At 55.8% G+C, this 13,121-nt stretch overlaps 3 protein-coding genes across 13 annotated transcripts in view; 1 reads left to right on the top strand and 2 right to left on the bottom strand.

Annotated features, from left to right (window-relative positions):
• The first annotated feature begins 1,184 nt into the window (after window positions 1-1,184).
• INSL5 (insulin like 5) lies at window positions 1,185-2,744 on the top strand. The gene is made up of 2 exons (XM_004936873.5): window positions 1,185-1,412; window positions 2,406-2,744. The coding sequence occupies exons 1-2, from the start codon at window positions 1,238-1,240 to the stop codon at window positions 2,651-2,653; spliced, it is 423 nt and encodes a 140-aa protein (XP_004936930.2). The 5' UTR covers window positions 1,185-1,237; the 3' UTR covers window positions 2,654-2,744.
• TCTEX1D1 (Tctex1 domain containing 1) lies at window positions 2,736-5,041 on the bottom strand. The gene is made up of 3 exons (XM_025153174.3): window positions 4,930-5,041; window positions 4,742-4,866; window positions 2,736-3,846 (listed from the first exon to the last, which is right to left on the bottom strand). Exons 1-3 carry the CDS (start codon window positions 5,024-5,026, stop codon window positions 3,643-3,645), a joined length of 426 nt encoding a protein of 141 aa, XP_025008942.2. The 5' UTR covers window positions 5,027-5,041; the 3' UTR covers window positions 2,736-3,642.
• Window positions 5,042-5,666: 625 nt separating this feature from the next.
• The window catches only part of SGIP1 (SH3 domain GRB2 like endophilin interacting protein 1), a 34,309-nt gene continuing 26,854 nt past the window's right edge, over window positions 5,667-13,121 (bottom strand). For 10 of the 11 annotated variants that reach the window (XM_015291098.4, XM_015291106.4, XM_015291099.3 and 7 more), the window contains 7 exons: window positions 11,311-11,422; window positions 11,016-11,171; window positions 10,254-10,386; window positions 9,776-9,978; window positions 9,452-9,516; window positions 8,866-9,030; window positions 5,667-8,682 (listed from right to left, as the gene is read on the bottom strand). In XM_015291098.4, coding sequence (XP_015146584.1) covers window positions 8,660-8,682; window positions 8,866-9,030; window positions 9,452-9,516; window positions 9,776-9,978; window positions 10,254-10,386; window positions 11,016-11,171; window positions 11,311-11,422 — 857 coding nt within the window. In that variant the 3' untranslated portion in view covers window positions 5,667-8,659. Of the gene's footprint in view, window positions 8,683-8,865; window positions 9,031-9,451; window positions 9,517-9,775; window positions 9,979-10,253; window positions 10,387-11,015; window positions 11,172-11,310; window positions 11,423-13,121 lie in introns of those variants that run through there. The other variant, XM_015291108.4, reaches the window with a different exon arrangement.

The raw sequence follows: 13,121 nt of genomic DNA, 5'->3' as shown, positions 1-13,121 counted from the left end.
ACGTAAATGATTATTACAAACCTGATCAAAACATGCTGTGTATTTTTCACCACTGGTTATGACTGTTTGCCGATGCTACTGGTAAAAAAAGAGCTTTCAAGGCTGTAGTGCGCCGTAACTCGCCTGGCACATCGTGTCAACTAATTAACTGTAACATTATGGGGCTGGAAAAACACTTGTGGTGCTAGGAAGTGCTAAGGATCATATAGTTGGTTCTTAAATACGGAATTTCTGACCTCCTAATTACCCAGTTTTCCATTTGAGGCATTTTATTGCGGGAACTTTTTATTAGAGTTTACAGCAACAGTAGCCAACAACACGCAGACAGGGCTGGGCCGCTCTGATAGCACTGATCCACTGACCTGTAGTCCCACGGCTGCTCCACTCTGGCTCTCAGATGTCTATCAGTAGGAAAAGGCTGGCAGGATGCTGATCCTTAGTTGTTCTGTGCTTTGCCCGGAGCCATCGCCCCTCTTCTCCGTGTCTTTTGAGTAAGGCCCTCTGTCCACGGACAAAGCAAAGCAAATAGCTATGGGTGCAAGGTGTGGAACAACTACAGCATCTCTACAGCTTGCTGCAGTGAGCTCCCTGTGCTCCAAGCCCCACATGCTCAGCACGCAATGCCCTTCTGCTCAGCTCTATGCCTGCACAACACAGGGGCTGCCTGGCCCTCAGCCTGCTCTGAAGCATGATGCACAGCTGCCAGCAGCACGAGGGAATGCTCAGCAGGAGGACGAAGCAGGGGAAATGGAGGAGCGCACAACTGAGGGTGCCCATGGAAGAAGTCAATTCCCATTCTTATTTGGGATCACGGACAGAGCAAGGCCCCACATCACTTGCACGGTGCTAACAGGCACAGCTGGGCAACAGACTGCAAAAGAAAGGCATGGAGATGAAACCCATTACCTACAAAACACGTAATAAACATTTTTGCAGCACATACACATTAACAGCACTGATGTAAGCCCGTTCCCTATAAACATGTTATGCTACAAGTATTCCTACTGTAAAGCAGTTACACAGTCCTAAGAAGTCTTTAACACCCAAACAAACCCCCAGGGCACTTAAAACATCACCACAAACACAATTGGTTCTGGCAAACATGAGGTCACCCTGCAGCAAGCTGCTGCCCAGTGGAGCGGATGGGCCACCCCTATAAACGGGAGCTTCCAGCAGCACTCCCCACCTCAGCCCCACAGAGCACTCCTCCGCTGCCCTCCCAGCCCCACAGCCCAGAATGAGGAGCACGCTGCTGGCCCTGGCTGCGCTCTGCCTGCTGGCTGTGCTGCACCAGGCTGAAGGGGAGAGCAATGCTGTGAAGCTCTGCGGGAGAGACTTCGTCAGAGCCATCGTCTTCACCTGCGGCGGCTCTCGGTGGAAGAGGGATCTGGCTAATTACCAGTACCTGTTTGGTAAGTACTAATTAATGCACTACCTATCACCTTGCTATCAACTAATGCAGGGCAGGCTTATCCCAGTGCTGGGTGTGCCTGGCTGTGAGGGGGCTCAGGAGGAGCAAACCAGCTGCAGGTGCTGTCCTGGGAGGTACACCCCGAGCACAGCAGCACAGGCTTCACCCTGAGACAGCACAGCTTCGTGTACGTGAATATGTGACCTGTGCTTCCTCACGGCTTGCTCTCTTAGATCCACGTGCTGTTGTGCTAAGTGGAAAAGGTATGGATCCGGGTGCTGCAAATCATTGTGAGGAACTGAGAGCTAGGTCCAAGGTTATGGCAGGACACCCCTGTGCTATGATGTGTACGTGTCAGACAGAAGCCTTGCTGCAGTTAGCACGTGTTGCACCTTCATCCCGAGGGGCACACACCTCTTTCCCACTCAAACCCAGAAACTATATGACCAATTAGAGAATATGAGGATTAAGCATACAGAATGTGAGACCCGTACTCTGCAGTAACCTTCCCACACCGCTGTGTACTCAGCTATTGCATGCGCTGCTGGAAAGCTGTACTCTGATGACAATAACTGGAGGAAAAAGAAGATGGGTGAGGCAGATGACAGGAGCAGGGGCTGCCCACATTTTCCACGCAGCCACATCTGCCTGTTTGGACAACACTGTTGCAGAAGCAGCTTCCAACAGAAAAAGCAATGCCATCTGCAACGTGCTACCAGAGAGCAGAAAGCACTGCTGCTGAATGAAGCCAGATAGCCCCTCTGGCTGTATGAGCTGCAGACGTCTGTGCCCAGACAATGCGCCCACGCTGTTTTGAACGCACATAATTAGAAGCACAACATAAGTGAACATCCAGGAGTTTGGGGGCCGGGTTTGTTAGCATGTGTGTGTTTCAGGAAACCACAAGCTGTTCTAGTTCCATCCTCGGAAGGCCAGACATCAGCGCCAGGCTGAGAGGCACGACTTCTAACTCTCAGCTTCTAATTCCACGCAGCAGAGAGCAGCGAGAGCTCCCCGTCCTCGTCCCGGGAGAGCGGCGCTTCCGCAGAGCCCTCCCCATTCGCAGCACAGTGGCTGAGGGCCGCTGATGAGCAGAGCCAGGAGGGCAGAGCGCAGGAGGAGCGCGACGTGCAGCGCAGCAGGAAGGTGGCGGTGCTCAAGAGGCGCGAGGTGGCCAAACTGCTCACCACGTCCTGCTGCAGCGTCGGCTGCAGTGAGAGGGACATCAGCCTGCTGTGCTAACGCAGCCGCTGCCGGGGGGGGGGTTCGAGGCCATTGCTTGAAGGTATTAAAGCGGTCATGACATAAAGCACGGTCCTTTCAGTCGTGTTCTTTAGCTGTACCTTTATTCTTTCAAGTATGCGGAGGGGCGAAGGCTGAGTGTTAGGAGCTGCAATGCAACTCGGGTGGGTTTGTTGGGATTCTACAAAGCACGACAGTGTTTTAGCATTGCAATCTTAGACGTGAGTACAAATATCTCCTCCCACCTCACTCCTGTCTTGGCACATGAGAAGCCGTAACATAGCGAGCTACAAAAACCCCAGAGCAGGGACTTTTGGACCCGGGTATCACCCGCGAGACAGGGGTAGCAGTAAGCATGTGCCGGTACCACGCCGAGCTCGTGGCTCTGTGCCGGGCGGCGCAGCGTGGGGGCTGCAACAGCAGCTCACACAGCGACCCCTCTGTCTGCCCTCGAAACACGCAGGAGGAGCCGTGATTTATTTCCCGTTTACCGGACGTCCTGCCCGCTGCGCGGTCACTTTGCAGCTGGGCAGATGGGCAATACGCCTCTGAGCTCAGAGAGATGCATTTCTCCTGTTATCTTTCTAGCTTTCTGCCTTCTGCATGGCCACACAATGGGACTCTGCATGAGCAGGGCAGCGGTCGCATGGGGCCGGGGCTGAGCCGCCCCATCGTGCGGGTTGGTTCCAGATGCATTCGTTTTGCCTTCTAAAAAGCACTCTGGGATTTCTTGGAGGATCATGCACTCACGGGAAATTCAAGGAGAAAAAGTGTTACAGGGACACCCAGTGCTGAAAGCAGCTAAAGGTGCAAAATGGCATCCCACAGAAGATCACTCGCCAGAGAAAGCCCTGGGGAATATAGTGATGGCTCAGGGGAACCATGCTTCTAAGCAGGTGAATGTTGTCTTGGTCCTTCACTGCTGCTCTCAGCAACAGGAGGACTCAGGCTGAAACTCATTTCTCCTGCTGCTAAAAGCAGCGACCTGGCTATTCAAAATAGACAGCATAGACAACTGCAAGAGCGAACAGCGAGGTGTTTTTGAAGACGTAGGATGAAAAGGTATCCGTGGCAGGATCCCACAGGCACCTGCTGCTGATCTGCATGCCCTGCCCGCTCAGCTGCCCAATGTGTGTCACCACCACAATCTTGTACCTCGGCAGCACCAGGTCCTTCACCCGAGCTTTGATCACCTGCGGGAGGGAGGTGTGCTGAGTGAGCTCTGCACAGGGGGTGCTCAGCAACGGGGTGTTCTGGGATGGAAAGTGCCAGCACGGCACTGCTCGGCCCTTGTGACAGTCCTGATGACAGTCACAGAACTGTTGGACTTGGAAGGGACCCTAAAAGGCCATCTGATCCCACTCCCTGCAATGAGCAGGGAAACCCGCAGCTCCACCAGGTGCTCAGAGCCCCATCCCTGACCTCGGGTGTCTGCAGGGATGGGGCACCACTGCCTCTCTGGGCACCCTGAGGCAGTTCAGACTCTCTGCGTTCGAAACACCGAGGCAGTGAGTGTGTGAGAACCAACACTTCCATGGCTAAGAGCTGGCACAGCTCTCTGCTTCACTGCAAGAACACAAGCAGGGAGACACTGTAGGTGGGCACCGCGCTCTTAATGAGATCACTTCCAGGTGCACATTCACGCTGACAGGCAGCTCTGCTTGCCCCGTGCTGCCGAGCTGCAGGGCCAAACCAGCTGTAAGGCTGAAGGCTCGGGACAGCAGCACAGAACCACAGGATCCCAGCGTGGCTGGGCTGGAAGCGGCCACAAAGCCCCACGTGTGGGCTGGGTGACTCCCCCAGCCGCAGCCGCCCAGGGCCCACCCACGGTGGTGGATGGGACACCCGCAGCTCCGGGCGGCGCTGGGGCCTCACTGCCTCTGCGTGGAGAACTTCCCCGACGTCCTTCCAACCCAGGCACGGCGCGGGGGCAGCAGCGCCTTCATCCCGCACGGAGCTCACGCACGTGCCGCCACGAAGCGGTGCCCTCTGCCCCTCTCCACCAACACAGGCGGCAAAACACCACACAGCCGTGCCCGGGGAACCCCGGCCTCCCCGGCAGGACGGCAGCCCCGCGGCTCAGCGCACCTCGCCGACGGTCGCGGCCATCTCCCGGCACAGCCCCGGCTCGTAGCGCCGCTCCCTCAGGCAGCCCTCCAGCACGGCCTTCAGGATGGCGTCCACCGCCGCCACCGGGAACCGCTCGGGGGGGCCTGGAGGGAGGGGACAGTGAGCCGCGACGCCTCCCGCGCCCTCCCCGCACCGCACGCCCCTACCCGCAGCGGGATGGCTGCCGGCCCCGCCGCGCTGCTCGGCCCGGGAGGCGCTGGGCCGACGGGAGGAGAGCGGAGAGCCGCCCGCAACGCGCCGCATCCCGGCAGCCGCGGTGGGGACGCGGAGGGCAGCGCCGCCCAGAGACCGCCGGCAGCCGCAGCCCGCCCCTCCGCCCCCCCCGCGGGTCCCCGTCTGTCCCCGCGGCCGCGTCGGTCAGGTCTTCGCGTTCCGCGCGGGGCCCCGGTGGATCCCCGTTGCCTACAAGGGTCTTCCCAGCCATTGCGTGTGTTTGCAGCCGTGGCCCTCGTGCGTACCTACAGCCCCCGCGGGTCCCCATTGCCCCCATGTATCCCCACAAGCACTACATGTCCCCCCTGCCCCCATGTATCCCCACAAGCACTACATGCCTCCATTGTCCCCGTGTACCCCCACAAGCACTACGTGCCCCCGCAGCCCCCACGGCTCCCCATTAGACGACCCACAGCCCCCACGGGTGGGTTGGAACAGACGATCTCAGTGATCTTTCCCAACCTTAATGATTTGACGTCCCCACGGTGCACACAGATCCCCACATCTCTCCCTGGGCCAACCCCAATGGCAGCCCCATCCCCGAGCTGGGTGGCAGTGCACGGCCCCAGCAGCAGTGCCATTTGGGACACAGAGACACGGCAGCCTGTGACCCCCCCATCCCCCTCCCGAGGTTCCCCGCCCATGACAGCAAAACGCACACGAAGTAAGCTGTGTTTTCTGGGTTCTGTTTATTTTCAAGGGGAAAAAAAAAAATAATCACATTTAAATTGCAACTTAAGGGGGTGTTTCGTGTGGTTCTCATGTATAGGATTAATAAACTTAGTTCTGACGTGGGGGTTTCTTTGTTGCAATATTATGCGTGGTAAATAATTGCATATTTGAGATCTGGTGGAATGGATGGTGGGGAGGATGGAGGAGAGGCATTTATAAAAAACATTATTTACAAAAAATGATATCCACGTATCCGTATCCTAACCTATAAGGCAAGTAACATTTAAAATATGTTGTCTCATGATTATCTTCAACAAGTCAATACGACACATTCATATTACCAGTGGTCAAATGCAAAGCTTTGCTGCAGTCCGTGTGCAACAAACCTGTACGCCTCTTACAGCTTTCCTCTGAGAACATTGGGTGAGCAGCACAGTTTTCATCACAGACCGAGCAGTACCGAGGCCGTCGGAGACTGAGGGTATAATAGATCCCATTGCACGTCGAGGCAAAAAAAGGCCAGCCGTTCCTTAACTTATTTAACTTAAATCTTAAAAATAGACCTGTGTATCTTCATCCACAAATATCTATAAACATTTTATACACGAGGGATTTCGTAGAGCGACAGAGCTTCTGTCGGGCCATGCCCTGGGATCCCAATTGGCGCTGGGGGTCCCTCCGAGCTCAGCAGCCCCTCGTCCCCCTCCGCCCTGATGCCGTTCCCTTCCCAAACCACCACTCTGTTTTGGATGTGCGCACACCGCCAAAGCACCCGGGCATCTTCATCAGCCCCACAGCACTCCGGATGGAGCTGGAGCTGGGAGGAAGGGGTGGCTTTCGGATATGCCTATGCGGGTTATGGACAGAATTCTAACGTGGCATTTCCACTGTGACTCCCTGCACGTCAGGAGAGAGAAGCCTCACAGAGCAGTGAGGCATTCCAAGCGCCTGCTGAAGCTGCTGAGCCCCGCTGTTCCCGCAGGGCTTTGTCTCTCCTTGCAGTGAGATAGGAATGAGAACAACTGCAGCCGTAGGAGCCCTCAGCTCTGCAAGGATTGCTTTCCTTGTCACTTTGTGAGAGGAGAGAAGGAAAGAATCATTCTGGTGACGAAATGAAGTCTTAAAGACAGTCATTTCTTGTGGGAAATGTACGACGTGGTGATGTTCATAGAAAGATAGAATTGTTTGAGCTGGAAGGGACTCTCAAAGGCCATCTGGTCCCACTCCCCGCAGGGAAGAGGGACACCACAGCCCCACAGCTGCTCAGAGCCCCACCCCTGAGCTCGGGCGCCACAGCATGCTTCCAAATGAGGATTTGTAAAGAAGCAGAGCTGAGGATGAGCACCCAGCAGCCCTACAGCACATCCGAGGAGCAGCATTCAATGGGGAAGCAACAGCTAAGAATGAACCCAAGCCCTGTGCGAGGCATTGGCAGCAGCACCACGCGGAGGATCTGACCCACAGCGCCGGGTTGGGTCCCAGCCGTGCTGGGAGGGGAGCTGGGCTGAGCTCGGGAGCTTTGGGTTATTTGGTTCTCGTCTTTTTTTTCCTTAAAAAGCATTTAAAATCCCAATGCTAATGTAAACACCTTGTCTTCCAACTGAAAGATAAAGTAAAATATCTATGTTCTGGTAATATTTACACTATAAAATCCCTACTTTCGGGACTATGGCATAGATGTCCTCTGGAAGCATGAGTTTATAACAACTGTACGCAGCATGAACCGATGGTGCAGAAACTTTAGGTTCTGCCCTGTGTGGGGAAGGGCTGGGTCGCATCGTCTGTACGTATCTCTGTGTCAGAGGGGAGCCAAAGGGCAGGGCAGGGCAGGGCAGGGCAGGGCACAGCGCTCCATCCAGCAGTGCTGGCGGGTTTGCTTTCCAATCTGCAGAGCTGTGTGGGTTTGGGTAACTGAGCCGTGCTTTCCTCCTGCACTCATACTCTGTATGAACGTGCACACAGAGCGCCCATCCTGCATCACACATCCCAGACCAGCAGCCACCCCAGAGCTGGAACAGCTGCGGACATCCCTATTCTCCCTTAGGATGGGCACGGATTGCTGTCTTCTCGTCTGCCCCCCATCGAAACGAGCTCTCCACCCCTGCACAGCTCTTGAAGGTTTTCCCATCTCCATCAGAGCGCTGCTCCCAGTGCTGCTGCTTTTGGCAGGGTCAGGTTGGGCTGCCCTCATTCCTCAGCATTTATGTATAGAGATATTACTTCTCCCTGCCTAATCGGTAAGAAGGAACAGCACGGGGCCGCACGCCTTTACAGCGCCTCCTAAACCTGGGGGGGCTTTCAGAAAGTGGAGGAAAGGAATAAAAGAAGCGAGCAAAGGATGGTGGAAACGCAACCAAGGATCCGGAGCCTGCTCTGGGAGTGCAACCCCAAAAGCCACAGCGCCACTGCTGGGCAGAGCTGTGAGCTCCGCCTGCACAGGAACACCGCTCTGCACCTAAAGCAGCTGAACCTGAAGATGGAGAGCTTTATTCACCACCATGAGACACACCGTGGGCAGGAGGGGAGGGAAGGGGCTCCCTTGGTGAGCCCCCCCCCGTAACAGCCACCCGCACCGTATTTAAATCGTATATATTGACAAAATGTAATCTACCTCTGTAAGCATTGTGCCATTCAACAGTACTACTATTAAATTTATATACCACAGTTTAAATTACACCCATTTCATGAATGGTAAAAGGCTAAAACTCAAGTGTCTAACTTCCAAAATACGGCCTTACTGGAATGAGTACCATTTACAAATACAATAATTACATTTTAAAACCATTAACAATGTTACATCTAGAAGTAAATACTGCAGGACTGGTCAAGACGGTGTTTTCTGAGGAAAGAAAAAGCTGAAAGTCGTCGACACTTCCAACAGAAATGTCCCAAGTGCAGGATTGAGTTCATTTTCCTTAAGCTGCGGTTAAAACCCGTTCCACTCAACAGCAGTCCTTGGTTGTTCTCCGTGTTATTTTCCGCATGTTCCCTTCAGTTATCAGCCAAGTATTTACCTGGGAACGGGAGCGGATATCAGCCAGCCTCCTCCACCCACCACCTCCGTCTCCATGCAGTGCCCACAGAGCCAACGCTGCCTCCGGAGACCCCCACGTGTGGGTCCCACGAATGGAAAACAGCCCCAGAGGGGGGAATTTCAGCCCCCAGCGGGTGGCAGTTCACAAATGGTTGGCACCTACCTGCCGCGAACCTCTTCTTGATGAGCGAGAAGCGGTAGCCGGCGCCGACGAGCTCAATGTCACAGCTGGAGAGCGTGCTGCCCTCGCTGGTGAACTGCACGGCCAGGGGGGCTGGGGAGCTGGGCCCCTCCGCCAGCTGGAAGCGGGCCAGCAGCGAGCCCACGCCTGCAGGAGAGCACCCAAATGTCAGCGATAGAGCCGATGCTGTGCCCAATCCACCACCCATGGGTGCTTCCACCCCACCCTTCTGCAACTCTGGTTGGCAAAGAAGTCCTGGTGATGCCCTGCGTTTCCCAGGCTCTTTGCTCCCGATCCCAAATAACATCCTCTCCCTGCAGGCACCCACACTTTGTGGGTGCCCCATCCCTGGAGGTGTTCAAGGCCAGGTTGGATGGGGCTCTGGGCTGCCTGGGCTGGTATCAAATGGGGAGGTGGGTGGCCCTGCCTGTGGCGGGGGGGTTGGAGCTTCGTGATCCTTGAGGTTCCTTCCAAGCCGGGCCATTCTGTGATTCTGTGTGCAGACGAGGAGCAGCCAACGCCTGCTCCAAGTACCCACCGCCACAAGCATGCGTGTGTGCAGGATTACCTCCGTTTTCTGACTTCTGAGAGATATCAGGGATCTTCCACAATATCCTCTGCTGCTCTGCGTTCCTGCAAACACACCAGGAAGAGCATTTCTGTAGGAAGCAGGACGCTACACGGACCCCATCCAAACACTGCCAACAGCCACATGCTCAGGGCAGCCCATGCTCCAGATCTTCAATGTTGGGAACGTGGCTTTGGCTTGGACCCAAGCAAGGAAACATCACTTGGGGTTGTAGAGTTGGACCGCCCACCCCATCCTGTATAAGAGCCAGTGCTGGGCTGGGTGCTGGGTTCAGCAAGAGCGTGATGCCTCAGTGATCCCTACCAGACAGCGGGTGGGAGCACAGCCTGCAGCTTGGTTACTCCTCCATCAACGGGGACGAGGAACTGGACGTTGTTTAGAGCTACCGGTGTGGTCATTGCCTCTGTATTGTATTTGTAGTCGATGCGGAGGTCAGTGCTTGCAGGTTCACAACGCCAGCTCACTGCAAGGTTTAATGGAGTAGACTGAATACCCTGGGCAGATACCTTCCAAAATGACAGAAAAAACATTTAGTTTCCGTAGGGGTGAAGGGAGAAATCCCATTTTACAGACTCAGTCATTGCAATATGTTTTAGAGGAGACAACACCTCATATTCACATAGAAAGTTTGTGCTGGGCCCCCAATAGAGTGCCGTACCGAGAGCCCCAGCACAGCACGCCCCACCTCCTCTGCACTATGGAAACCCCACCTCCTACACATCAAACCACCTACAGCACCGCCCATGCTTTTGGCAGAATTCAACCTGACAGAACACACTACCTGGTACTTGAGCATATCCACATTGTAATAGGTTGCTTGTGGTTTCTGCTCCGATACCTTCTTGAGGTGCGTCATCAGGTTTGGCATGTTGACCCAGAACTCCTTCGTGCTGGCGTCACTCTGCGTGCTGTCACTGCCAGCAGTTAACACAGAACCACAGATCACTCAGGCTGGAAAAGACCTCTGAGCTCCCCAGTCCGCCCCCCGTGCCCACCCCTCACGTCCCTCAGTGCCACATCCCCACGGCTCTGAACACCCCCATGGATGTGACCCCCACCCCTGGGCAGCTGTGCGGTGCTGAGCGCTCTTTGGGGAAGAGATTTCTCCTATTACCCAGCCTGCCCCTCCCCTGGCACAGTGTGAGGACATCACCTCTCATCCTAAACCGAATTAATGGGGGCATTAACCCTTTCACTAAGCCACCCCTACAGCAAAGCAGTGCTGGCTGTAAGCTGTGACCAGGTTTCATCCCATGCTTACAGACATACTGCATCCCCCCCGCTCTTGCGATGCAAGGAGGCACCACTGCAGCTTCCCACAGGCTCTTCCATTTTACAAGCAGGATCTGAACTGAACAGAGTGGGTAGAAAATGAGCAAACCCCACTGTGTGCTGCTTGGCAAAGGGGCTGCACCTGGAGGGAGCACTCCAGCAATATTTAGGAGCTGAGAATTTCCTTCCCAGACCCCAAGGCGGGTGGTTTTGCAAGCAGCCTGCCCTTGCAGAGAGCTGTCTGGCAGCATGGGTGTGAGCAGGGGCTCACCAGCAGAGGAGCTGGGGGTTTGGCAGGACGTGCTCCAGCCGGTTGTAGTTCAGCACGCGGAAGGTGAGCACCGCCGGAGTGGGGTTGTTGGCAAAGTGTCGGGTAATGCCTGCCGGGAAGGACAGCACCATCTCCCCCGTGATCTTCACGATGCACCTGCAGCGCCGAGCACAGAGACCCAGGGGGAGGAAACGGAGGGCTCAAAATGTAGCACGAGGGGTACGGCGCGGTGAAAGCCCCCCCTTCCCACCCCCGACCCCCACACCCGTGCCCAGACCCCGCGGCCGGCACCTACTTGCTGGGGTCAGCTCCCTTGAAGTATGCATTGACAGTCTCAGTGAAGGCGGCAGCGACGGGCAGGGTGTCCTGTGCCCCCATGGTGAGCGGGCTGGGGCCCCGTGACGAGCCTACAACAGAGCAGAGCCTCTGCTAGTCAGCTGCAGGATAGGACCCTGCACCCACCCCGGGGTGTTCCCTGCTAGAGCCCGAGCCCAGCATGTGGCTTTGTGGGCAAAGAGTGAAAATAAGAGGTCCCCAAGGCTTTGGATCAGGCTTGAAAATCATTTTGAAGTGGCTATTTTCCCCTTAAGAGACAAGCAAGGAAAAGAGCAGAGGAGCCTCGCCACGAGCACGGGGCACCAACCCCTGCATGGGGATGGTTTGTGCAGATTTAGGTTTCCAGCCCCCAGCAGAGGAGCCAGACAGTTTGGTGTCCCCTCTGCCCTGAGCAGGATGCTCGCGTTCTCACCCTGCAGCTCAACACCGATTCAAAGGGGCTGCACGAGTCCCACTCACAGGCTCTCCATGCACACATCTACATGTAATACTGCTGCTTGCCTGCACGGCTCACGTGTGGCTCTGAGGGCTGCAAATCCACCAAGGGCTGCCTTATGCCACAGTTCAGGCTGTGAAGCAACAGCAATCTGGCCAGATGCATGACTGCTTGCAGCCTAGCCGTGGTGCATTGCAGCAACAGGAGGACAGCAGCAGTGCAAGGGGCAGCCTGAAACCCTGGGGCATGCTGGAAACACCCCAGCACTAAGGGCGGAGCAAATGGGAGCAACCAGCACGCAACGTGCTTGCTGGTGCCTCACCATTAACCCCGGGCAAGCTCTGTACCCGAGGTGCAATGTGCCCAGTGCAGTACCGTGGACTCTGAGCCTCTGGGGACCAAGAGATGTCCCCAGAAGGTGGCCAGAAGCGGTGCTGCCTGCAAACCACTGCCCCACAGGCTCCAACATGCCCAGATCCATTTCTCCACAATGCACTGTTTTGCAATCCTGTACATCAAGCTCAACGCTAGGGTAATTTTGTCCCGAAAATACATAACAAGTGATGGCAAAGGGTGAAATGCGCTGTTCAGGAATGATTTTGCTTCGAGCATGCAAGCGCATGCAAGCTGCCAGCCCGAGCTGCTGCACAAGCAGGCAGCAGTGAGCAGTGCCATGCAGCAGGCTGCTGCCAGCTCGTGCTGCCCTCCAAGCAAGTCCATCTCCCCACCGCCGTCCTGCTGCCGGTGCCCTTGTTTGCTGGCTGTGGTCCTGGCTGGTGGCTCAGCCTTGTGGCATTGCAGCTTTCCTGCAGTGGGATGTGGGTGTGGGACGTTGGAATTTGGATGGTCTCGTGGGAAAAGCGCCGCTGTGAGCAAGACTACACCTTGAGTTCTGAGAGACTCATTGTAATGGCAGGGTGTCAACGCACGAAAACACAGCTGCTCCCCCCCAGCAGCATGGGAGAGCCTTCCCCAAGGCTGGGATTTTCCTTTTGGAGCCCTAAAGCAGCCCAGCAGGGCATTAACAATGAACACAGCCACGCGTCTCCTCTTGGCCATACACCCAAAGAGCCCCAGGAGGACGCATGGGCTCAGCCCAGACAACGATGCTGTGCCAGAGGCACGCAGTGCACCCTGAGCTCTGCAGCAGCAGGATCTGCTGCGCCCCTGAAATCACCCATACAGTGCTGCGTTCCCCAAAGGTTTCCCACTGCCATCAGTAACCCCATAAACCTGGCTTTGTGCTGAACGTGCTCACCCCAGGTCCCGGCACAGAGGAAGGACAAAAATCCTTTGGACGCAACCAGCACCCACAGCTCTCCCAGCCTCCACTT

This window comes from Gallus gallus, chromosome 8 (assembly GCF_016699485.2).
Source record: "Gallus gallus isolate bGalGal1 chromosome 8, bGalGal1.mat.broiler.GRCg7b, whole genome shotgun sequence".
NCBI classification, from domain to species: Eukaryota; Metazoa; Chordata; class Aves; order Galliformes; family Phasianidae; genus Gallus; species Gallus gallus.
The sequence above is the reverse complement of the archived record's forward strand: the minus strand, read 5'-3'. Positions and strand labels throughout refer to the sequence as shown.

Excerpts from the sequence above, each read along its gene's own strand:
- INSL5 (XM_004936873.5), top strand. The coding sequence starts at position 1,238 with ATGAGGAGCACGCTGCTGGCCCTGGCTGCGCTCTGCCTGCTGGCTGTG. Across the intron at positions 1,413-2,405 it reads TAATTACCAGTACCTGTTTG|CAGAGAGCAGCGAGAGCTCC; the intron begins GTAAGTACTAAT and ends AATTCCACGCAG.
- TCTEX1D1 (XM_025153174.3), bottom strand. The coding sequence starts at position 5,026 with ATGCGGCGCGTTGCGGGCGGCTCTCCGCTCTCCTCCCGTCGGCCCAGC. Across the intron at positions 4,867-4,929 it reads CGGCAGCCATCCCGCTGCGG|GCCCCCCCGAGCGGTTCCCG; the intron begins GTAGGGGCGTGC and ends CCCTCCCTCCAG. Across the intron at positions 3,847-4,741 it reads TGGCCGCGACCGTCGGCGAG|GTGATCAAAGCTCGGGTGAA; the intron begins GTGCGCTGAGCC and ends TCCCTCCCGCAG.